This window comes from Mustelus asterias, chromosome 22 (genome assembly GCF_964213995.1).
Source record: "Mustelus asterias chromosome 22, sMusAst1.hap1.1, whole genome shotgun sequence".
Classification (NCBI taxonomy): Eukaryota; Metazoa; Chordata; class Chondrichthyes; order Carcharhiniformes; family Triakidae; genus Mustelus; species Mustelus asterias.
Genome location: NC_135822.1, coordinates 9,272,008 through 9,298,006, shown reverse-complemented (window position 1 = coordinate 9,298,006; position 25,999 = coordinate 9,272,008). Strand labels below are relative to the sequence as shown.

At 46.4% G+C, this 25,999-nt stretch overlaps 1 protein-coding gene across 1 annotated transcript in view; it reads right to left on the bottom strand.

Moving 5' to 3' along the window:
* Positions 1-25,999, bottom strand: part of plekhn1 (pleckstrin homology domain containing, family N member 1) — a 51,581-nt gene that overhangs the window by 6,785 nt on the left and 18,797 nt on the right. Inside the window, exons 7-15 of the mRNA XM_078239713.1 lie at positions 20,336-20,475; positions 15,278-15,424; positions 12,785-12,865; positions 10,784-10,862; positions 9,513-9,667; positions 7,686-7,925; positions 3,693-3,905; positions 1,888-2,121; positions 181-420 (exon numbers count right to left, since the gene is read on the bottom strand). Of these exons, the coding sequence (XP_078095839.1) occupies positions 181-420; positions 1,888-2,121; positions 3,693-3,905; positions 7,686-7,925; positions 9,513-9,667; positions 10,784-10,862; positions 12,785-12,865; positions 15,278-15,424; positions 20,336-20,475 (1,529 nt within the window). The remainder of the gene's footprint in view (positions 1-180; positions 421-1,887; positions 2,122-3,692; positions 3,906-7,685; positions 7,926-9,512; positions 9,668-10,783; positions 10,863-12,784; positions 12,866-15,277; positions 15,425-20,335; positions 20,476-25,999) is intronic.

The window sequence follows — 25,999 nt, the reverse complement described above, 5'->3', positions numbered from 1 at the left end:
TGCCAGAGGAACCGAAAGACGGCACGCCGCGTTCCACCAGGAGAAACACACGGCTGAGAGGCCAGAGAACGCCGCCCTCCCTCGCCCTCTCCCATCGATGCCAGCTGACCTGTGGAGTACGTTGCTGCATTTTCTGTTTTTAATGCAATGGATATATATATATATTTGAATTGGACTTACAGCTGCAGCAGACAGTCGGAGGGCAGACGGGGCTGGCTGCCTCTTCGCAGCTGCATAAGGCACAGCGTACACTGGGGACAAGAGGACATCCTGGGGGGTGGCTGTAAACGAGCCCCGATTCTTTCCAAAGCCGTGGCTGGGTTTGGCTGGCGGCTGCGACAAGGCGAGGGTTTTTCGGAGTGGGACATTCCGATCCTCCCCTCCGCGTGGTAACCCTGAAGAACTGCGTCTGGACACCGGCTGAAAGACAATGGAAGTATTCACGCTCCGCATACTTTACAAGGATTTTGCAAACTGCCATAACTGGAGCTGAGTTTATATGGAAAAAAATATTTACTGAACGGGAGCCAGCACTTATCACAAAGGTCTGATTCAGATCCGGTAAAGAATGTAAATAAAAATGGTTCAGTTCTGCTTTTCGAATGTTCTCTATCTCCCAGTCAGGCAACATTGTCAGCTGGCGTCATTGCAAACTGAGATCATTCTGGAGATTTCTGCTCCCCCCTCCCTTTGGCATCAACTCATATGTAAACATTGCTACATACGGGTTTTTAAAGTTTATTTATTAGTGTCACAAGTGGGCTTACATTAACACTGCAATGAAGTTACTGTGAAAATCCCCGCACTCCGGTGCCTGTTCGGGTACACCGAGGGAGAATTTAGCACGGCCAATACACCTAACCAGCACATCTTTCAGACTGTGGGAGGAAACCGGAGCACCCGGAGGAAACCCACACAGACACGGGGAGAACGTGAAGACGCCACACAGATAGAATGTTAACTGGTGACAACTTTGTATTGGATGCAATGTGACCAATGGGAACAAGATGTAAGGGTCAGCTGACCCAGTAAACCATGGAACCAATTAGAGTGATGTAATAGTCAGCTGATCAGCGAATTCACTATAAATAAGGAACAGTGTAGAATTGTGTGGAGCTTGGAGTGGCCCAGAGCGAGGCCTCAAGTTTGGAGTAATGATGTTTCTTTAATAAACCCTTTCTTTGATTTATAAATTGGAGTAAGTTTTGTTGTATTTTCATTAGCTGCATTTTAAAGAGTTCCTTCTGAGGAAACAATAGTGAACCAAGCCAGGAATCGCACCCGGGTCCCTGGCGCTGAGAGGCAGCAGTGCTAACCGCTGTGCCGCTGGGTTTTGTGGCTAGCTTTGGCTTTTCCAATTCTCCCTTGTGCCCTTTGGTGCATGTGACTGCTCGACCACCGGCTCAACCCCTCCGCTTGGAGAGTGGAGGGGGGCCACCCATGGGCTGTTCAACTGTGGTGAGCATCAAAGTTGAGCCTGGCTGCATCCTTGTCCCTCTCTCTCAGGGACACACTAAAGAGTCAGCCTAGATTATATGCACAGGACTGGCACTCAGAACAACAAGAGTGCGACCAACTGAACCAATGTTGCCCTGTGGAATAAATGAGTACCAAATATGTTCACACATTTACAGCTGTGCTGTTTTAAACCACTTAGCTCAAATTAACAGAGGAATTTAACACGAACAAATGAACACGCTTGTTGCTAATGCTGCATGATGTAGTTCCAATCTATAATATCACAGCAGAGCTAGTTTCCAAACTATGGAACTTCTCTAATATTAATATATATAATAACAGACTCAGGTTTCTTTGATTCTATCTTCGAATGCCAAGTATTCTATTGTTGACCCAATTCTGGTCTTGTTCTGGCAAAGCACCACTTACCTCTCTCAGCCAAAGAGGATTTGCCGGAGGGGCTGGTCGTAACGTGAACGGAACATACGGTACAGCGTACGTTGGCGACAGAAGGTCATTCACGCTTTCATCGTCGGGTGAACAATGGCTGATTGTAGTCCTTCCAGGTTGCCGCGAAACGGGCGATAACCTGGAGATATTGGATCCTGATGCCTTAAAGCTTCTGGGTTGGTGTTTTTTTGACGGACCTCGGCTGTTAACCATCTGAGATAAATGAAAGAAATATTTACGGCAACTTGTTCGGCAAAAACAAGTACAATGGGTGGGACTTTACAGCCTCACTTGGGCAAGATTGTAAAATCCCACCAGAGGCCAACGGAGATTTTTGTTCTGGGAACTTCGCCCACCCTGAATCGGGTGGGGGGGGGGGCGGGGGTGGTGAGGTGGTCGAATTTTGGCCAATGTTTCAGTCCAGCATGGGTAGGTTGTTGCATAAAGTTAAATCTCACGGGATCCAGGTATCTAAATGGATACAAAATTGGCTTCTTGACAGAAGCCAGAGACTGGTTGTAGAGAGTTTGCTTTTCAAACTGGAGGCCTGTGACCAGCGGTGTGCCTCAGGGATCAGTGCTGGGCCACTGTTATTTGTCATTTATATTAATGATTTGGATGAGAATATAAGGGGCATGGTTAGTAAGTTTGCAGATGACACCAAGATTGGTGGCATAGTGGACAGTGAGGAAGGTTATCTCCAATTGCAGCAGGATCTTGATCAATTGGGCCAGTGGGCTGACGAATGGCAGATGGAGTTTAATTTAGACAAATGCGAGGTGATGCATTTTGGTAGATTGAACCAGGGCAGGACTTACTCAGTTAATGGTAGGGCGTTGGGGAGAGTTACAGAACAAAGAGATCCAGGGGTACATGTTCATAGCTCCTTGAAAGTGGAGTCACAGGTGGACAGAGTGGTGAAGAAGGCATTCGGCATGCTTGGTTTCATCGGTCAGAACATTGAATACAGGAGTTGGGATGTCTTGTTGAAATTGTACAAGACATTGGTAAGGCCACACTTGGAATACTGTATGCAATTCTGGTCACCCTATTATAGAAAGGATATTATTAAAACTAGAAAGAGTGCAGGAAAGATTTACTAGGATGCTACGGGGACTTGATGGATTGAGTCATAAGGAGAGGCTGAATAGACTGGGACTTTTTTCTCTGGAGCGTAGGAAGCTGAGGGGTGACCTTAAAGAGGTCTATAAAATAATGAGGGGCATAGACAAGGTAGATAGTCAATATCTTTTCCCAAAGGTAGGGGAGTCTAAAACTAGAGGGCATAGGTTTAAGGTGAGAGGGGAGAGATACAAAATTGCCCCAGAGGGGCAATTTTTTCACAGAGGGTGGTGAGTGTCTGGAACAAACTGCCAGAGGTAGTAATAGAGGCGGGTTCAATTTTATCTTTTAACAAGCATTTAGATAGTTACATAGGTACGATGGGTATAATGGGATACGGGCCAAATGCGGGCAATTGGGATTAGCTTAGGGGTTTAAAAAAAAATAAGGGCAGCATGGACAAGTTGGGCCGAAGGGCCTGTTTCCATGCTGTAAACCTCTATGACTTAGCACAACAAAGCTCAAGGTGCTTAAGGCCCAAACACAAAACAGTTACAAAGGCAATTCAATTGCTTAAAATAATCTTTCCTAAATAAGCAATCTCATACGGAGACAGTTGAGACCAGTTGGGCCAAACCGACCTGTTTCTGTGTAGTTAACTCGATGTAGTTCTCTTTCTATATCATGAGACATTTCTATACAAGGATTAGAGCCACACTTACATCTCTATGAGGGAATCCGCTCCCAGGAGGTGGTGGCTCCCGCCTTAACGCGGCGATAGGTTCCGCATAACCCGGTGACCAGCAATTTTCAGTATTAGACGTGTTTTCTGATGATGAAGGTGGCGGCTGAGACAAGGTAAGAACATTGCGTTCCCTGAATCTCATACTGCTTCCTCGGATTGGCAAAGGTGATGATTTGTGCTTGTACGCAGACTGAAATGAATACAGATCATTCATATAAACTCCATCTAACAGTATACACATCTAACAGTATACATATCACGCTTGACATTACATCCTCTTCCATCACAATTAACAGCACAGATCATCAAGTAACCATAAACGGCACGGTGGCACAGTGGTTGGTTGGCACTGCTGCCTCACGGCACCAGGGACCCAGGTTCGATTCCGGCCTTGGGTGACTTGTCTTTGTGGAGTTTGCACGTTCTCCCCGTGTCTGTGTGGGTTTCCTCTGGATGTTCTGGTTTCCTCTCGCAGTCCAAAAGATGAGTAGATTAGGTGGATTGGCCGTGCTAAATTGCCCCTTAATGTCAGGGGGATTAGCAGGGTGAATATGTGGGGTTACGGCGATAGGGCCTGAGTTGGATTGTGGTCGGTGCAGGCTCGATGGGCCAAATGGCCTCCGGTTTCCTCCCACATTCTGAAAGATGTGCCGTTTAGGTGCATTGACCCAAACAGGCATTGGACTGTGGCGACTCGGGGATTTTCACAGTAACTTCATTACAGTGTTAATGTAAACCTTACTTGTGACTAATAAGTAAACTTTAACTGTTCTGCACTGTCGGGATTCTATGATTCTATGTAATGTAACAGTGACTGTCTACAGCGGAGTCTTTGTCCAAATATATCTCATGCTAACGTACGACAGACTTGAGCAGGCACACCTCAGATAGGTCAGGGGTCAAAGGGGAACCTTTGAACTATAGGTCAAGCTCAGTAGTTCCAGAACTCTTGCAACCAATTGTCCATTAAAAATCCCCTAATGTCCTTATCCTTAAACCCTAAGTGGCATTATTATTCGAGCCCGCACGGATTGTAGCCAATTTGCCGGCGACACAAGAATAGGTGGGAAGGCAAGTCGCAAAAAGAATACAAGCTGTTTACAAAGCGGTATTGATAGGTGGGCGGTAAGTGATAAGTAAGTCGGCAAAAAGTTGGCAAATGAAGTATAATGTGGGAAATGTGAAGTTGTTCATTTTGGAAGGGAGAATAAAAGAACAGAGTATTAATTAAATGGAGAAAAACTGCAGAAAGTTGCCACACAAAGGGGCCTGGGGGGACTTCTGCACGAAACACAGAACGTTAGCACACGGGTGCAGCAGGTAATCAGGAAAGCTAATGGAATGTTGGTCCTTATTTCAAGGGGGTTGGAGTATAAGAATAGGGAAGCCTTGCTGCAACTACAGGAGTTGGGACCTCTTGTTGAAGTTGTACAAGACATTGGTAAGGCCACATTTGGAATACTGTGTACAGTTCTGGTCACCCTGTTATAGAAAGGATATTATTAAACTAGAAAGAGTGCAGAAAAGATTTACTAGGATGCTACCGGGACTTGATGGTTTGAGTTATAAGGAGAGGCTGGATAGACTGGGACTTTTTTCTCTGGAGCGTAGAAAGCTGAGGGGTGATCTTATAGAGGTCTATAAAATAATGAGGGGCACAGATCAGCTAGATAGTCAATATCTTTTCCCAAAGGTAGGGGAGTCTAAAACTAGAGGGCATAGGTTTAAGGTGGGAGTGGAGAGATACAAAAGTGTCCAGAGGGGCAATTTTTTCACACAGAGGGTGGTGAGTGTCTGGAACGAGCTGCCAGAGGTAATAGTAGAGGCGGGTACAATTTTGTCTTTTAAAAAGCATTTATACAGTTACATGGGTACGATGGGTATAGAGGGATATGGGCCAAATGCGGGCATTTGGGACTAGCTTCTGGGTTTAAAAGAAAGGGCGGCATGGACAAGTTGGGCCGAAGGGCCTATTTCCATGCTGTAAGCCTCTCTGACTCTAACTGTACAAGGTACTGGTGAGACCACATCTGGATTAATGTGAGCAGTTTTGATCCGCTTATTTAAGGAAATTATTATTTAATTGGAGACAGTTCACAAGGTTCACGGGGATGATCCCCGGTATGGAGGGATTGTCTTATGAGGAAAGGTTAAACAGGTTGGGACTCTACTCACTGAAATTTAGAAGAATGAGAGGTGATCTCATTGAAACGTACAGGATTCTTAAGGGGCTTGACAGAGTAAATGCTGAGAGGATGTTTCCCCTCATGGGCAAGTCTAGGGCCAGAGGGCATAGGGCAGAATTTTCCGGCAGTTGTGGACTCCATATCTAAGGATGTGTTGGCCTTGGAAAGGGTCCAGAGGAGTTTCACAAGAACGATCCCTGGAATGAAGAGCTTGTCGCTTGAGGAACGGTTGAGGATTCTGGGTCTGTATTCATTGGAATTTAGGAGGATGAGGGGGAATCTTATTGAAACTTACAGGATACAGCGAGGCCTGGATAGAGTGGACGTGAAGAGGATGTTTCCACTAGTCGGAAAAACTAGAACCAGAGGGCACAACTTCAGGCTAAAGGGATGATCCTTTAGAACAGAGATGAGGAGGAATTTCTTTAGCCAGAGGGTGGTGAATCTGTGGAACTCTTTGCCGCAGAAGGCTGTGGAGGCCAGGGCATTGAGTGTCTTTAAGACAGAGATAGATAGGTTCTTGATTAATAAGGGGATCAGGGGTTATGGGGAAAAGGCAGGAGAATGAGGATGAGAAAAACAAAATCAGCCATGATTGAATGGCGGAGCAGACTCGATGGACGAGTGGCCTAATTCTGCTCCTTTGTCTTATGGTCTTATGGCCCCAAAACTGGAAAATCCCACCCGAAGTCAACAGACCTTTGCCTGGTCTGCCTCCTGCCCGCTATGATTTCTGTGGCAGGCGAGATGGGAAAAGTGCGCCCATAGTCTCAGAATAAAGGGATGCCAATTTAAGATTGAGATGAGGAAGAATTTCTTCTTTCAGAGGGTTAAGTGTCTTTGGAACTCCTTGCCGCAGAGAGCTGTGGGGGCAGAGTCCTTGTGTGTATTTAAGACTGAGATGGATCGATTTTTGATCAGTAAGGGAATCAAGGGTTATGGGGAAAGGTCAGGAAAGTGGACATGAGGAATGTCGTTGGATCAGCCATGATCCTATTGAATGGTGGAACAGGCTCGAGGGGCCTAGTCCTGTTCCTATTTCTTATGGGCTTATTATCATCACCTTTTTGAGTGTCCAAGCACTTTCTAATGGCCACTTTCCTTGAGTGAGATGTTGAACCTGAACCTGTCATTCAGGTAGACATCCAATGGCACATTTGGAAGAAGGGCAGAGAGTTGTCCCAATATCTGAATTTAACATTCTACCTTCAAACAAAACTATCAACAAGTGAAGAACGGGTCATTGATTTCATTGTTGTTCGTAGATCTTGCCACTGTAAAAGCGACTTGGCTGCCACATCTGCTTACAGTTTAACAGTCCATAAGACTCAAAGTAATTAATTGCATACATTCTTCCAAGAGAGGTGATGTCGCATAACTGCAAATCTCACTCTTCTTTCCAATTGAGTCTCCTTATTTAAACCCCCTCCCCACCTTGGTGATGTTCTTCCAAAAATTGTAGAAGGATCTCGTAATATTTCATGGGTGGCACAGTGGTTAGCACTGCTGCCTAACAGCGCTAGGGATCCGGGTTCGATTCCAGCCTTGGGTCGCTGTCTGTGTGGAGTTTGCACGTTCTCCCCGTGTCTGCGTGGGTTTCCTCCGGTTGCTCCAGTTTCCTCCCACAGTCTAAAAGACATGCTGGTTAGGGTGCATTGGCTGTGCTGAATTCTCCCTCAGTGTTACCCAAACAGGTGACTAGGGGATTTTCACAGTAAATCCATTGCAAGCCTACTCGTGACACTAACAAATAAACTTCAAATTTCGAATAAAACACTACTTACCGAAGTAAGTTTTAAGGATTCAGCTGGTGTTAAGAATGTCGGTGGGGGAGGTGTATAAGGCTCGGAATAATCCGGAGAGGCAAGTGGGCCCAGCACGTTCTCAGTAACCGGTGTTGGCAGATCTTCAGAGACAGAAATCATTTCGACTGGTTTCTGGGGGAATGTGAATACACCGTATACCGTTGTTGGGCTGTTCCCATGCCTACGTGGCTCTAGTGAATGTTCCTGCTTGTCTGTAAGCTAGAACGTTGATAATCACCGGGATAAAGAAACAGATTTTATTGGTGGTTAGAGTTTGATCACGGACAGGAGTACAATCAGAAACTGTCTTTGGGAGCCCCAATAATTTTCAGTTCCACCTCTAATGGACACCACTATCTCACGTAACATCTACTCCTCATCATTTAAAGTCAATTCTGGGCATAGAAAAGATCGAATTATCCAATAAATTGACTCACACAATAAATGAAGGGATGGAAACTCGATACTAAATTGAACATAGTTGACTTTTCATAGAACCTGTCCTCTTATTTCTTAGAATCCCTACAGGGCAGAAGGAGGCCATTCGGCCCATCGAGTCTGCACTGACCACAGTCCCACCCAGGCCCTATCCCCATAACCCCATGCATTTACCCTAGCTAGTTCCCCTGATACCAAGGGGCAATTTAGCATGGCCAATCCACCTAACCCGCACATCTTTGGACTGTGGGAGGAAACTGGAGCACCCGGCGGAAACCCACGCAGACACGGGGAGAACGTGCAGACTCCGCACAGGCCGTGACCCGAGGCCGGGAATCGAACCCGGGTCCCTGGCGCTGTGAGGCAGCAGTGCTAACCACTGTGCCACCCCTTGAATTAATTGGAATGTTTCTCCAGATTGGGAATAGTGGCAGACACATGATTACTGCATGTTTATCTGTCTGCCAATTAACTGAAGGTTTAACCGGTTAGTGCAAAGGGGGCTCATGCTGCTGTCCAAATTATGGCTCATGCTGCTGTCCAAATTATGGAGGAAGCAATTTCATCCAAATGCCTCAACATTCTCTGATCACGACGACAAGCAAATAATGAATATGTTCAGGCATGATTTACACGGATGTGAGAAAATGTAAACACAATGCAGGAACGTAGCTACATCACATAATTGCACTGAAAGATGGAAGAAAGTCTCTAATGTTCTTTTAATCGTAGAATCATAGAATTCCTACAGTGCACAAAGAGGCCATTTGGCCCACCGAGTCCACACCGACTCAATTGTCCACGTTCCGCCCATGTCTGCGTGGGTTTCCTCCGGGTGCTCCGGTTTCCTCCCACAGCCCAAAGATGTGCGGGCTAGGTGCATTGGTCATACTAAATTGCCCCGTAGTTTCAGGGGGACTAGGGGGATACGGGGTTGGGCGAGATTGTGGTTGGTGCAGACTCGATGGGCCGAATGGTCTCTTTCTGCACTGTAGGGTTTATGATTTCCAACTCTTCAACAGAGCATCTTATCCAGGTCCACTCCCTGCCCTATCCCCGTAACCCCACGTATTTATCCCTAAGGGGTAATTTAGCATGGCCAATCCACCTAATCCGCACATCTTTGGAGTGTGGGAGGAAAGCGGAGCACCTGGAGGAACCCCACGCAGACATGGGGAGAATGTGCGGAGTTTGCACAGTCACCCAAGGCCGGACTCGAACCCGGGTCCCTGGCATTGTGAGGCAGCTGTGCTAACCACTGTGCCACCACGCCGCCCAATAATAAAACTGCCCTTGATGTTTTGCAGTCTTTCCAAATCCTGCTGTTGGATTTTGCAATCATTTGTATGTATTGTAAATTGTATCTACCTGATCTCTGCACTCTGGAGAGTGTCTGCAATCATGGCCTTTATTGACCCGGGAAGCTTTTTGAACTTTGGTCCCTACGGAATCCAGGTGATGTATTAAGTTTTGGTGAGCCGTTCTATTCTTGGAAATCACCTTGATTTGGTTGATCATTTTACCTGGAATACAAAGTATTAGGAACAGTGAACATGGTACCATAGAAATCATTCAATACCTGGGAATGTGCTGCAGTGAATCATAGAATCATAAAACTCCTGCGCTGTGAGGCAGCAGTGGTAACCATTGTGCCACCATTCGGCCCATTGAGTCTGCACCAACTCTCTGACAGAGTAACTTACCCAGGCTCTCCCCCCCCACCCTATCCCTACAACCCTACACATTTACCATAGTTAGCCCATGTAACCTAACCTTGGGACACGAAGGGGCAATTTAGCATGGCTAATCCACCTAACCTGCACACCTTGGGACTGTTAGTTGATAAATGTGTTCAGCTTGCGACTGTTAAATATCCAATGTGATATTTTGACCCTCTGAGGACAAGGGAAGGGGAACGGGAGCTGCCGTCTGTAAAACCGGCCAGTCCTGAACAATAAAGGGGACGTATCAGCATGCAGGAGATTTCGCTTAGAGAATGATATGGGTGGGACATCAACCAAGGTTAGCAAATCCCTGTCCTCTCCTATCACCGCAACAGCCCTACGTCTCTCTCACCCCCTCTTACAGATTTCGACACTCAAATCCCAGACATTCCACATCCACCAAGCGCCCCTTGCACCCCAGGTCTTTACAAGACACAAGCTTTGATATTTGCAGCATTTACAAAAAGCAACAATTGGGATCTGCTTTGTACTGAATTCTCAGCCTTGTTCCCCAATCCTGCCATGGCCTCTCCTCTCCCTATTTCTGTCGCGTCCCCCCAATGCTCCGAGATGTCAGTGCTCCCTCAATCCGGCCCTCTGGCACCCCCCTCCCAATTGTCTTGGTTTCTCCATTGATGGAGGTTGTGCCTTCAGGGGTCTGGGTTCTTAGCTCCGGAATTCCTCCCCTAAAATCTTTTCCACCTCTCACACTCTCTAAACCTTTCCACCTGTCTCCCCTTCTTTCAGATGCTCCTGAAAATAAAGTTCTTTGAGCAAGCTTTGGGTCTTCCGACATGGGGAATTTGGTTCACCAACACTTCTGTGAAACGCCATGGAACATGTTGTTACATTAAGGGTGCGGGTGCTATACAAGTGCAAGTTGTTATTGGGATGGCCAGTTTGTTCTGGACTCACCTTCGACCAGAAATGTATTTGGGTCATTATCGGTTTCATCCAGTTCCCGGATTGTTATAGCGTTAAGCGGGAGCTCACCCTGTTAGCAAGCACAGAGAGACGCAAATAAATTAGACAGCCTGAGCAATGCTCGTTCATGTAAACAGGGCAGCCCGGGTGGCACAGTGGTTAGCACTGCTGCCTCACAGCGCCAGGGAACTGGGTTCAATTCCCAGCCTCAGTCTGCGTGGAGTTTGCACATTCTCCCCGTGTCTGCGTGGGTTTCCTCCGGATGCTCCGGTTTCCTCCCACAGTCCAAAGATGTGCGGGTTAGGTGGATTGGCCATGCTAAATTGCCCCCTTAGTGTCAGGGGGGATAATTAGGGTAAATGCATGGGGTTACGGGGATAGGGTCTGGGTGGGATTAGGGTCAGTGCAGACTCAATGGGCCAAATGGCCTCCTTCTTCACTGTAGAATCTATGATTCTAAACTACTCTGCAATAATCATAGAATCCCTACAGTGCATGAGGAGTCTGTTCAGCCCATCGAGTCCTCACTGATTCTCCGACAGAACATTTTACCCAGGCTCTATCCCTGTAACCCATGTATTTACCCCGCTAATCCCACTAATCCACACATCTTGAGACACTAAGGAGCAATCTAGCATGGCCAATCCACCTAGCCTGCACATCTTTGGAGTGCGGGAGGAAACACACCCAGACGTGGAGAGAATGTGCAAACGCCACACAGTCGCCCAAGGCTGGAATTAAACCTGAGACCCTGGTATTGTGAGGCAGCTGTGCTAACCATTGTGTCACCATGCCGTTCATGTTTAGATGGGTACAATATCTTGTCAATGTTACAATCTTATCATTTTCAATGCAACCTAGTCTTTGATTTGATTTATTATTGTCACATGTATTAGTATACAGTGAAAAGTATTGTTTCCTGCGCGCTATACAAAGCATATCATTCATAGAGAAGGAAAGGAGAGAGTGCAGAGTGTAGTGTTACAGTCATAGCTAGGGTATAGCGAAAGATCAACTTAACGCAAGGTAGGTCCATTCAAAAGTCGGATCGCAGCAGGGAAGAAGCTATTCTTGAGTCGGTTAGTACGTGTCCTCAGACTTTTGTATCGTTTTCCCAATGGAAAAGGAGGAAGAGTGTACGTCTGGGGTGCATGGGGTCCTTAATTAAGTTGGCTGCTTTTCCAAGGCAGCAGGAAGTGTAGGCAGTGTCAATGGATGGGAAGCTGGTTTGAGTGATGGTCTGGGCTTTGTTCACGACCTTTTGTCGTTTCTTGCAGTCTTGGGCAGAGCAGGAGCCGTACCAAGCTGTGGTACAACCAGAAATAATGCTTTCTATGGTGCATCTGTAAAAGTTGGTGAGAGTCATAGCGGACATGCCAAATTTCCTTCGTCTTCTGAGAAAGTAGAGGCACTGGTGGGCTTTCTTAACTATAGTGTTGGCATGGGGGGGACCAGGACAGGTTGTTGGTGAACTGGACACCTAGAAACTTGTCATGACCATTGCTACTTCGTCCCCATTGATGTAGACAGGGGCACGTTGTCCACTATGGTTCCTGAAGTTGACAACGATCTCCTTCGTCCCGTTGACATTGAGAGGGAGATTATTACCGTTGCACCGGTGATCTCCTCTTGGATATTTTTGAGATTGCAAGATGAAGGGTGAAGTGTCAAGGTGCAGGACAGCAGAAAATATTGAAGAAAGAGGAGAGGAGTAGTTCAGAAAGCAGGAACTAATTGGCACCAGCCTGGGATTTAAAAGCCCTCAAATACTGGGAGGAAGGGTGTTACTTAGGGAAGTAGTTCCAGAGATTCAAAGTACTTGGATTCCACACAGATAAAAGAGAAACTAATCATTTTGAGCTTGATGGCTCTACAAGTATCTGCGAGTAAAAATGACTGTACTCGAGGCAGAGAACTTTGGAAAAGCCCTTTAACGCACAGCAGGTCAGAAACTCTCAGAAGATAATTGCACTTGCTGTGAGCAACATTTACCTTATAATGCAGGAGGTGGTTTTCTTCAGACAGAATGAGAAGCGTGGTTGGGAAGAGAATCAAGAGACGATCGTGCTGGTCCTGCAGGGATAGGTACATATCAAATAAATTAATTCAGAACACAAACAGAGAATGAGGCCATTCAGCCCCTCGAGCTTGTTCTGCAATTCAATTAGATTCAGTGGACTATTCCTCAAGTCCATTTACCTGCCTTTCATCCGTAACGCCAGCTTATTTTGAAAAGTAAAGATGTTCTGATTTAAGAAAGGGAAATATATTTCTATTTCAGGCTTCAGGTGCTCCAGGATTGTTGCAACAGCTGCCTCAACCTGCCAACCGTGACCATGGGCGGGATTTTCCAGCGCGCTCGCCCCGAAACCGGAAAATCCTGCCTGAGGTCAACAGACCTTCCCATGCTCCACTCGCTACGATTCCCATGGGGGGGGCGGAATGGGAAAATCGCCCCTAAATGTATTCCTGAAGGTCTTACCCCATGACTTGCCCAACGGCCCAATCAGCAGTCGGCCTTGTGACGCACTGCCTTCCCATACCAATTGGAAAGCAAAAATACTTGTTATTCAATGAGATGATGCTTGGCTGGCAGCCAAATAGCCTGCTCCCCCCATCCTCCAGCCCCGACCTGTTTCTTCAGAAAGAATTCTTCAAATGCAGATAACAAAACTTACTCCAACTTAGACATCAAAGAAAAGGGTGTAATAAAGAAACTTCATTACTCCAAACTTGGGGTCTCGCCCTGGGCCACTCCAAGCTCCCCACAATTCCCAACAGGTTCTTATTTATAGTGAGTCAGCTGACCATCACATCATTCTGTAATTGGTTCCATGGTTTACTGGGTCAGCTGACCCTTACATCTTGTTACAATTGGTCACATTACATCCAATACAAAATTGTCACTGGTTACATTCTAACACCGAGCTCACCCCCAACAATTTTCAATATTTTCATATCTAGTAAAGAGAAATATTCAAAGAAAATAATAAGAACAAGAAAAAAAAACATTTTATCATGCCACAGTGATTTTTTTCCCCCAGGGTCTTATTGGGGAAAAGGCAGGAGAATGGGGATGAGAAAAATATCAGCCATGATTGAATGGCGGAGCAGACTCGATGGGCCGAGTGGCCTAATTCTGCTCCAATGTCTTATGGTCGGACACAGCTATGTCCTAGAGATTGATCTCCGATTCCTGGAAACTCCAGGAGAATCTTGGAGATTTGGGAACCCAAGCCTCAAATCCAGAAGAGGTCACTATAGTATAAAGTATATCCCTGTTTCATACCACGGTAACCTTTCCCTGTAACCTTCTGGACGGATATTGACAACTTAGTGCCAACTCATGTCAACACATAGACCCCTTCTGCCTCGCGGTCTAATTGTGCTGAAAGTGCGGAGATAAGATATTAGCGCCCAATCAGAAAATCAAGACCTTGGGCCAACAAACCTGCATCTGGTTGTAAATTGAGATTGTAGAGGGACAAGGACATTGATTGTGCTAATCCTCACCAAACAACAGCAACATGCAGTTACTTAGTGCCTTCAGTGTAATCAAATATCTCATGACCCTTCAGAGGAATATTACCAAACAAGATTTAACACAAAGTCACCCAAGGGGATATTATGACAAATCTTGGTCAAAGATTTTAAGGAACACCTTGAAGCAGGGAAGACAGGTAGCGAGAGAGAGAGAGAGATTGAAGGAGGGATTCTGAAGCATTGGGCCTAGCTGGCTGAAGGCACAACCGCCAATGACAGGCCAGGCAAAATCAGGGCGGGAATTGCTGGGAGGCAGAATTGGAGAGTGCAAAGATCCCAGAGGATTGCAGGGCTGGAGAGGATCACAGAAAAACTTCAACAAAGCTCCTGATTGAACTTTTCCAGCCATTCCTGCAGGTGGGATCTTCTGGTCCCATCTGACCCCCCCCCTCCCATCGTGGGTTCCCTGGTGGCGGAATGCGTGAGCCATGGAAAAAGCCATTGACATCAGGAGGCGGGCCACCTCCACTGCTGCAAATCAGGGTGGGGTTGTGGCTGGGGAGTGTAGGTAATCCCACCCTATATTTCTTATCCATTATTATAAATCCTGCGATGGTGGAAAGTAGGATTAGGCTGGCTGGCTTGTTTATTGACTCGAGTCTTGTGGTGAATGAGTCATGCTGTGTCAAAGTGCAGAAACCGATTAAAGCAAATGTTCTCAGGCATATTTTCAAGGCAAGGTAGTAAGAATAAGATGCGTTGCCAACTCTCCAGGACATCCTGCAGTCTCCACACATTAGTGATTGAGCCCTTTGACTGGTCAGAGATAGACCATAAGACATAGGAACAGAATTAGGCCATTTGGCCCATCGAGTCTGCTCCGCTGTCAGGGCCGTTAGCTCGGTTGGAGATCACGTGATGAAGTTTTCAGGAATATGTCCAACCAAGAGTTGACAAGCCTCCCTTGGGATACCATTGTTAATCTGGGTCTGATTACTCTACCTGAAAGGGTAAATGCTGCAACTTAGCCTCTGATATCCAGACAATGCTGCCCAATGAATCAATGCAAGTCCTTTTGCCTCCTTGGATTGGTCGGTTCAGAATTAATGTCCTCAGATCAACATTTTTCATGTGTTGTCCCAGCGAGTTCTGCCGTGCAAAATGAAATGACAATTAACTGATGCGCCATGATTCACTTTACTGCAACATGCGCTGCGGTCTCCTCAATAACCAAAGTACAAAACTCCCTCATAGGGTGGCAACATCTGACCCCCCGCCCAGAAAGCAAAATCCTCAGGATGTGGGGTAAATGTTAATATTTGAGCGTCTTTCTTTGTTCCACCCCAGGACTCGATGATCAAGGAAGACGTGTTTATAGCGCGGTCAAACAGATCGAGTGTCAACTTGCAAAAATCCTTCAACGGTTGGCGGTAACAGTGGGAGAGACTCCTGCTCAGGCATGCTTGATATGGATATAATTGATAGAATTAAGGACCCCACACATACCCGGACATTCTCTCTTCCACCTTCTTCCTTCGGGAAAAAGATCCAAAAGTCTGAGGTCACGTTCCAACCGACTCAAGAACAGCTTCTTCCCTGCTGCTGTCAGACTTTTGAATGGACCTGCCTCGCATTAAGTTGATCTTTCTCTACACCCTAGCTATGACTGTAACACTACGTTCTGCACTCTCTCTCTTCCTTCTCTATGAACGGTATGCTTTATCTGTATAGCGCGCACGAAACAATATTTTTCACTGTCTGTTAATACATGTGACAATAATAAATCAAATCAAAATCAAATAAAGCACTGATCGCTCCATTCGCATTTAGGTTGATTGCTGGATTTTACCATCTCGCCCGCCCCAGAATCGGGGCAGGTGAGGCTCACAGAACGGCATTCTCCGTTGGCCTCGGGTGGGATCTTACGAGCCTTGGGCGGGCAGGGCAGTAAAGTTCCAGCATACGTCTTGCACAGTGAAGGAGGTCTCATAGCGCAGTGGGCTAGCCTTGCTGCCCCCGAGCCGGAAGCTCCGGGTTCGAATCCCAGCCCAGGACTCGCTGGCCAAGGAAGACGTGTTTATAAGCGCGGTCAGACAGGTTGAGTGTCAACCTGCAAAAATCCTACGATGGCTGGCGGTAACAGCGGGAGAGACTCCTGATCAGGCAGGCTCGATATGGAGTGGTGGCCCCTTCAGCTACACGCCTCTGGCGACAGATTAGTGACCTGATCCGAGGAGAACGTTCTGTGTGGGAACAGATGAAAAGCTGCTTTGTGCGCCATCAGGTGTGGGAACAGAAACAGCAACAACTCGCACTGTGATTAGCAACAGGGCATTTCCCATTCTCGCTGAGGGCGGTTGTGGCAGCCCACTGCAAAAAATTATTCAATATTTAACATGGCAGAAAATAAGAGGCCCAGTTCTCGAGAAGATAGGTAGGAATTACCTTTGCATTGAATAGTTCCAATGACACAATAAACCAGGTGAACAATAGTTGAGATAACATACAATAAATAATCAGCTGCAATCTTATTTGCCAGTGACTGGTATCTCTCAGACTCTGGTGCCAGTTTGTCGATGGTATAAACTTTAGCGGGTTAATGTGTAATTGGTCGAATGTTCTGCAGAGGAATGTGTTGAGTCACAAGCTTGCTTCATCTGTCCCTTCTTAAGGGTTATTATGAGGATAACTGGGTCCCCACAGAGAAGGTGCAGCTACTTCATCCCAACTTCCTCATATTCAACATCAAAAGATTGTGAGTTCACACAACGTAGCACAGAGGTTAGCGCTGATGCCTCACAGCATCAGGGACCCGGGTTCGATTCCGACCTTGGGTGACTGTCTGTGTGGAGTTTGCACATTCTCCCTATGACTGCGTGGGTTTCCTCCGGGTGCTCCGGTTTCCTCCCACAGTCCAAATATGAGCAGGTTAGATGGCTTGGCCATGGTAAATTGCCCCTTAGTGTCCCAAGATGTGTAGGTTTAGAGGGATTAGCGGGATGAACATGTGGGGTTACGGGAATAGGGACTGGGTGGGATGCTCTGTCAGGGGGTCGGTGCAGACTCGATGGACTGAATGGCCTCCTTCTACACTGCAGGGATTCTAGAAACATCTCTCCCTCCCTTCAAAATGTAAGTATATCAATCTGGGATGACATGCTTGTGCACGGTCAGAGGAGCTGTCCCATAAATGTTAAATTGCGACTCCACCTGTTCAGAAGCACATGTTAAAAATAACTCGTTACTGTTTGAACAAAAGCAGGAAGCTGCATTCATCCCTCTACCAGCGCCGTTTGTGGGATCCTGCTATGCAACAAATGCCAATGCATTCCCCCGCAGAATAATTCATTGCGATAAGGTGCTATTTTTAAGTTTACAGTTACATTTATTTTCACGTGTATTCTTTACTGCTTCGATAACCTTCAGAGCCTAAAAAGGAATCATAGAATCCCTGCAGTGCAGAAAGAGGCCATTCAGCCCATCAGGTCAGCACTGACTCTCCGACAAAGCATCTTTAGCAGGCGCTATCCCCACTATTTACCCCGCTATCACTAAGTGGCAATTTACCATGGCCAATCCACCTAACCTGCACATCGTTGGACTGTGGGAGGAAACCAGAGCACCCGGAGCAAACCCACGCAGACACGGGGAGAACGTGCAAAGTCCACACAGGCAGTGACCTGAGGCTGGAGTCGAACCCGGATCCCTGGCGCTGTGAGGCAGCAGTGCTCGCCACTGTGCCACGATGGTTTATTATTTGGCAAATGTTTAATTAAAAGCAATACGTTATTTTCTTTTGCCGTATGTAATATTGAGAAAGAGATGTGTAGCCTATTGAAAAGTCATAAAGTAATTCTGATGGATTGCAGAATAAAAGCAAAATACTGCGGATGCTGGAAAGCTGAAATGAAAAACAGAAAATGTTGGAGAAACGCAACAGGGTCTGGCAGCGGAGAGAGAAACAGAGTTAACATTTCGAGTCCGTATTCAGAGCTCGGTAGATGGGTCATACGGACTCGAACCATTAACTGCTTCGCTCTTCACGGATGTCGCCAGACCCGCTGGGTTTATTCCCCAGCATTTTCCGTTACTATTGATGAATTCCAGCAAGCTTGTTGTTTCGGAAGCAGTGAAAGCAAAGCCTGAATTTTTATCAAAATCTGCATTTTGATCAAAATCTTCTTCGCAATCCCATGATTCCCAAGTTCAATAGCGACAATGATAGATCATCCGATGGTGACGCATCTCCAACAAAGCACTTTTTGCCCTTCTCAAATAGCTAACTAGTCATTTAACCAGGATAACTGATGGAACGCTAGCTGCAAAAACCCGACACTTGTGCTTCAGGGCTCCGCAGTAACACAGAGATAAGGTCACTGTGTCCGGATGGAACATTCTTTCTCAAAAGGATGCCATAGGTCTGGAACTGCTCGGATTTCCCAACTCTGATGCCTTGCCTCGGGGTGCAGTGTGCCTTCCGCTTGTCCCTCCCACACACACCAGCACATGAAAAACCGGTCTGTTTCTAAAGCCCTGTTTAGTTTGGATCAATGATGTGGAGATGCTGGCGTTGGACTGGGGTAAACACAGTAAGAAGTTTAACAACACCAGGTTAAAGTCCAACAGGTTTATTTGGTAGCAAAAGCCACACAAGCTTTCGGAGCTCTTAGCCCCTTCTTCAGGTGAGTGGGAATTCTGTTCACAAATTCTGTTTGTGAACAGAATTCCCACTCACCTGAAGAAGGGGCTAAGAGCTCCGAAAGCTTGTGTGGCTTTTGCTACCAAATAAACCTGTTGGACTTTAACCTGGTGTTGTTAAACTTCTTACTGTAGTTTGGATCAATGCAGCTGAATTCAGAATAGGATTTTGATCTTCTGTAAAATATTGGGGGTCAAACCTTTTTCTTATTCATTCGTGGGACATGGGCGTCACTGGCTGGGCCAGCATTGCCCATCCCTAGTTGCCCTTGAACTGAGTGGCTTGTTAGGCCATTTCAGAGGGCAGCTGAGAGTCAACCACATTGCTGTGGCTCTGGAGTCACATGTAGGTCAGACCGGGTAAGGATGGCGGATTTCCTTTCCTAAAGGACATTGGTGAATCAGATGGGTTTTTCTGACAATCGACAATGGTTTCATGGTCATCAGTAGATTCTTAATTCCAGATTTTTTTTATTGAATTCAATTTCTACCATCTGCTGGGGCGGGATTCGAACCCGGGTCCCCGGAACATTAGGCTCAGATTCTGAATGAATAGTCTAGCGATAATACCACCAGGCCATCGCCTAGCACAGGCACTTATTCATAACGAGGTTTCCAAATGGGACAGCACCATGCTGCTCCTCATATTGGGCAGCACGGTGGCACAGTGGTTAGCACTGATGCCTCACATCTCCAAGGACCTGGGTTCAATTCCCGGCTTGGGTCACCGTCTGTGCGGAGTCTGCACATTCTCCCCCGTGTCTGCTCCGGTTTCCTCCCACAGCCCAAAAGACGTGCTGGTTCGGGTGCATTGGCCACGCTAAATTCTCCCTCAGTGTACCCGAACAGGCGCCGGAGTGTGGTGACTCGGGGATTTTCACAGTAACTTCATTGCAGTGTTAATGTAAGCCTACTTGTGACACTAATAAATGAACTTAAAAAAACATATTTGAACTTTACTGTCAGAGTCTGTGACCAAAGTCGCAATGCCCAGCCTCTATCCAAACCTTTCTCAATTTTTAGCTCATGGTTGAGTGAGCGAGCGAGAGGGCTGACTGGCCTCTTTCTGCACTGTACGGATTCTGTGAAAAGGCTGAAATGATTTGGACTACCTGTTTCCCTAAGCTCCTGGCAAACATTCTTGGGAAAAGTACAGAGATCAGCCCTTCTCATCTCCATCTATAGCTCAGCGAAGAAGAGAGACTCATCTCGGCTTCAGATGTGATAGCAGGGAGCAACAGGATAAAGATCTGTTGCGGCTCCTTCTCCCTTTGACTCACAATCCACATTGTCTCCCTGCCTCACCCTCAGAAGTAAATACACCTCACACGTATGTCAAAAGACAGCGGAAAGTAAACTTACACTGAGTGCTCTGCAGGTCTGTGCTCGAGGTGAATCGACAACCTTGTCGTTCACCTGTCTTTGCTTGTTGAGATGGTAAAGCCATTCCCTCACCTCCTCCTCAGTGGAACAGTAAATTGTGAATGGATGCAACAGCGGACCTGCAGGCAGAGGAAGCAAATGTTTGAATGCATGTCGATTGTAAATCTCTGTAAGCTCCGTAACCGTGAGGTTCTCCAAGAACATGGCACATCTCTAACTCTGGCTTCTTGCGCATTCCCGATTTCTATTGCATTAGCAGCCACACATTCAGTTATCTAGGCACTGAGCTCTGAAATTCCCTCCCTAAACTTCTCCGCCTCTCCCCGTCTCTCCTCCTCACAGGCATTCCTTAAAACCCACCTCTTCAACCAAGCCTCATATCTCCTTACGTGGCTCTGTCTCTGCTAAAAGGTGAAGTCGCCATAGTCCCAGATGACCATAGACTGTTCTCCCCTTAGAGGGGGAGAGCTGACTGGTGGTGATTTAACCTGAGGATCAGCACACCTCAGGCAAGAGGCAAGGTTTAGAAGGCAGGGCCTTCATGAATAACCTCAACCAGAACGGGAATTGAACCCACGCTGTTGGTGTTGCTCTGCATCACTAACCAATCTTTCAACCAACTAAGTTAAACCAACCCCCAGTGTCTGGACACACTCCTCTGAAGCACCTTGGGATTTTTAAAACAATGTCAAAGGTGCTATATAAATTCACCGTCTTGTCATTGATATCATAGAATCCCTACAGTGCGGAAGGAGGCCGTTCAGCCCTTCGAACCTGCACCGACAACAATCCCACCCAGGCCCCATCCCCGTAACCCCACATAATCCCCTTGCTAATCCCCTTGACACTAAGGGGCAATGCAGCATGGCCAATCCACCTAATCCACACATCTTTGGACTATGAGAGGAAACCCACACAGACACGGGGAGAACATGCAAACTCCACACAGACAACCAAGGCTGGAATCGAACCCAGGTCCCTGGCATTGTGAGGCAGCAGTGCTAACCACTGTGCCACCGTTCCCTTTCTTGAACTGGATTGTTTTGTCTGCCTCTCTGAACAAGGTGTCGAAAAAAGATTTTTGATGGCCTATTTACACTGTCACTTTTACATTTGGTCCAAAGCAGTTTTGGAAAGGATTCAGGAAGCAGAAGACGTGATACCATCTCCAGAAGGGATGCCACGCTGTCTAGGAATTAAATTTTGGATCTCTTAACATTAGCAGACAGTCAGCAGTCTCATCTAGCCTCTTCAACATTAAAGTAGACAGCTACGAGTGTTGCCTTATCTCACTGAAACTTACAGAATACTGAAAGGCCTGGATAGAGTGGGGGGAAGATGTTTCCATTAGTGGATTTCCTCCGGGTTCCTCCCACAGTCCCAAGATATGCGGGTTATGTTTATTGGCCATAGTCAATTGCCCCTTGGAGTCAGGGGGATTAGCAGGGTAAATAAGTGAAGCTACGGGGATAGGGCCTGGATTGGATTGTGGTTGGTGCAGACTCGATGGGCCAAACGGCCTCCTTCTGCATTGGAGCAATTCTTGATTCTATGATTCCAGGAGAGACTAGGATACAAGGGCACAGCCTCAGAGTAAAGACACCACCCTTTAGAACTGAGATGAGGAGGAATTTCTTCAGCCGGGGAGTGGGAAATCTGTGGAACTCTTTGCCACAGAAGGCTGTGGAGGCCAGGTCATTCAGTGTCTTTAAGATAGAGCTAGATAGGGTTCTTGATCGGTAAGGGGATCAAAAGTTATGGGGAAAAAACAGGAGTTGAGAAAATTATCAGCCATGATTGAATGGCAGAGCAGACTCAATGGGCCGAATGGCCTAATTCTGCTCCTATATCTTATGAATACTTCCTTATCCACAGGCATTGAGAGGGTGACAGGACAATCAGTATAGCACAGGTTTCCCAACCGTGAGAGTGAGGAATAAAGCTCATTTCTAGACCGGGGAAGTTGTCAGAATATAAAATATTTAGACCTGGGGAAAGATTGAGACAGGGGTTATGGCATCTTCTAAAGGGAAAGAAAGGATATGTATTTGAACCAGAGAAGACACAGAGTTATATGGAGAAAGGAAGGCAGTGGGATTAGTTTTGGATTGTTGCAGCAAAGAGCCAGCACAGACGCAATGGGCCAAATGGCCTGTTTCTATTCTATAAACCTCTATTGCTGTGAATGGTGCCCTCAAGGTGCTATTCCGAGGACCATGCCTGTTGTATAACAGCCCTTTATATCACATTATCTTCTTTGAATATGCTGACGTTTTGCAATATTTTCCTTTGTGTCTGCGGTCGATGAAGAATTAATTACTGATCTGCTGCCAAGCTTGCTGGTAAGTCATTGAGCAGATAAAAGGATGCAATCTATCAGTTAATGGATCCCAAGATAGATTACAAAACATAAATCTCAGAGAGATGCTCAAACAGTGCTGTCAACAAGAAGAGCAAAGCTCAAGTGGTTTACAACCATCACCAGAATCCTGGCTTGGGATCCCAGTCTCAGATCACTTCCAAGTATCGCGCCTTTTATCGTTAGCGTGTCTACCCAGGAGTCATGTTAAAGACATGGAAACATAGAAAGATTAACAGGACAAAAGTTACCCATTGGGCCCATCATTTGGCTCAAGTGACCTCCTTCTGTGCCCTTGGTCCGTAGCCATGTAGTTCACGGCACCTCAAGTGTATGTCTGATAGCATTCTTTTAAGTGTTATGAGGGCTTCTGCCTCCACCATTCTTTAAGGCTGTCGGTTGCAGATCCCCAACTAACCTCTAAGCCTAAAAAATCCTCATCAACACCCTCTAGGGCGGCATGGTGGTACAGGGGTTAACATTGCTGCCTCATAGCGTCAGGAACCTGACCCGGCCTTGGGTGACTGTGTGGACTGTTTGAACATTCTGCCCATGTCTGCATGGGTTTCCTCTGGGTGCTCCAGTTTCCTCCCACACTCCAAAGATGTGTGGATTAGGTAGTTTGGCCATGCTAAATTGCCCCTTAGTGTCCAAAGATGTGTTAGGTTAGGGGGAATTAGTGGGGTACATTTGTTGGATTACAGGGAAAGGGCCTGGCTGGGATGCTCTAGTGGAGAGTCAGTATGGATGCGATGGGCCAAATGGCTTTCTGCCGGAATTCAATGATTCTTATCCTTCAACCAATTGTTTTAATCTATGCCTCCTGATTATTGAGGTCTCTACTAATGGAATCAAGTCCTTCCCATCCATCCTATTTAGAAACCTCATCATTTTACACATCCGCAACTAAATCTCTGCCTGGCCTCTGAAAGTAATATTAATATAAATATTCCGATTATTGGGAAAGGTTGTCATGCCTAACATTTGGTGCTATCAATACAACATCAGAAACTCACTGAAGGAGCAATGATTTTGATGTAAGTGTGGGGAGTTCATTCACTGATGAGCTTTGTTTGAGTACCCAATATAGCACAGTTAGTGTACACGGTGCATATGATCATTTGTGATAGGGATATTACAGAACCGTGGCAGACTGTTTGGCTGAAGCAGTCTAAAGTGATGCTACGAAAAGACAATTTAATTGCCTCAGTTTTTAAAATGAATTTTGCATTAAACAAAATAACCTCTTCACCGTACATCAGAGCTACTCATCGCAGTTTATAATATCCATCCGGAATGTCACTAACATCAGAGATACTGATTAAAGTTTATTTATTAGTGTCACAAGTCGGCTTACATTAACACTGCAATGAAGTTACAGTGAAAATCCCCTAGTCGTCACACTCCGGTGCCTGTTCGGGTTACACTGAGGGAGAATTTAGCACGGCCAATGCACCCTAACCAGCACGTCTTTCATTCTTTGGGAGGAAACCGGAGCACCCAGAGGAAACCCACGCAGACACGGGGAGAACGTGCAGATTCCACACACACAGTGGCTCAAGCCAGGAATCGAACCCGGGTCCCTGGCGCTGTGAGTCAGCAGTGCTAACAACTGTGCCACCGTGCCGTGCAGTGAAACCAGTTTATAATGAGCAACATGGTGGCATTGTGATTAGTACTGCTGCCTCACAGTGCCTGGGACCCGGGTTCAATTCTGGCCTTGGGTCACTGTCTGTGTGGAGTTTGCACATTCTCCCCATGTCTGCGTGGGTTTCCTCCGGGTGCTCCGGTTTCCTCCCACAGTCCAAAGATGTGCAGGTTAAGTTGATTGGCCGTGCTAAATTGCCCCTTAGTGTCAGGGGGATTAGCAGGGCAAATTCATGGTGTTATGGTGATAGGACATGGGTGGAACTGTTGTTGGTGCAGACTCAAGGGGCCGAATGGCCTCCTTCTGCACGACAGGGATTCTATGATAACATCCACTGGGAATGTCACTAACATCACCAATGTCAGAAACTAGGAAGCTCAAAACTTTAAGCCACAAATTAAATCTGTGTGTCTTTTCTATTCCTCAATTTTTTTAATGCTCTTCGCATCACCAATGAAAGCCAAGGCCTCACATTTGTAGTTTCAATGGCAAACTGTGGAATTTGATCACCAAAATCCTATAGGACAAAAATGGACGTTGGCTGCTTGGTCAGTGAGCCAGCACATGGTCCAATCAAAACTTTCTGTGCTAAAATTGAGCAGTTTTTAAAAACCTATTTTAAAGTTTTAGAAACTTACAGATTTTGTCAATGAATTGGGTTAAAAATTGACTTTTTTTAAAAATACGTTAACTAATGAATGTCTTATTGGCTGAACGGCTGGTTAGCGATACAGAGCGATGCCAACAGCGTGGGTTCAATTCCCGTAACCGGGTGAGGTTATCCATGAAGGAATATCCTTCTCAACCTTACCTCTCGCCTGAGGTGTGGTGATCCTCGGATTAAATCATCACCAGTCAGCTGTCCCCCCCTCCCCGCCCAAACCCCCCCCCCCCCCACCCACCCACGAAGGGGAGAACAGCCTATGGTCATCTGGGACTATGGTGACTTTACCTTTACACCATTAAAAATTGTCGCATTTGTCCGATTAAAGTGAAGTTACTGCCAATATTTTCCAAAAGGTTATGAGGTACAATTTTTAAGCAAAATTCCTCAAAATCCCCAGCAGTTCTTGCAATCGATACTTTGTAGGGGACATGTTCATCAGTCAGAGAAGCATTATTATGCTCAGTTCTGGTCGCCTCATTACAGGAAGGATGTGGAAAAGATTGAAAGGGTGCAGAGGAGATTTACAAGGATGTTGCCTGGATTGAGTGGCATGCCTTATGAGGATAGGCTGAGGGAGCTCGGTCTCTTCTCCTTGGAGAGACGTAGGAGGAGAGGAGACCTAATAGAGGTATATAAAGATGTTGAGAGGCATAGATCGGGTGGACTCTCAGAGGCTTTTTCCCAGGGTGGAAATGTCTGCTATGAGAGGACACAGGTTTAAGGTGCTGGGGGGTAGGTACAGGGGAAATGTTAGGGGGAAGTTTTTCACACAGAGGGTGGTGGGCGAGTGGAATCGGCTGCCGTCAGTGGTGGTGGAGGCAAACTCAATAGGGTCTTTTAAGAGACTCCTGGATGAGTACATGGGACTTAATAGGATGGAGGGTTATAGGTAGGCCTAAAAGATAGGGATATGTTCGGCACAACTTGTGGGGTCGAAGGGCCTGTTTTGTGCTGTAGTTTTTCTATGTT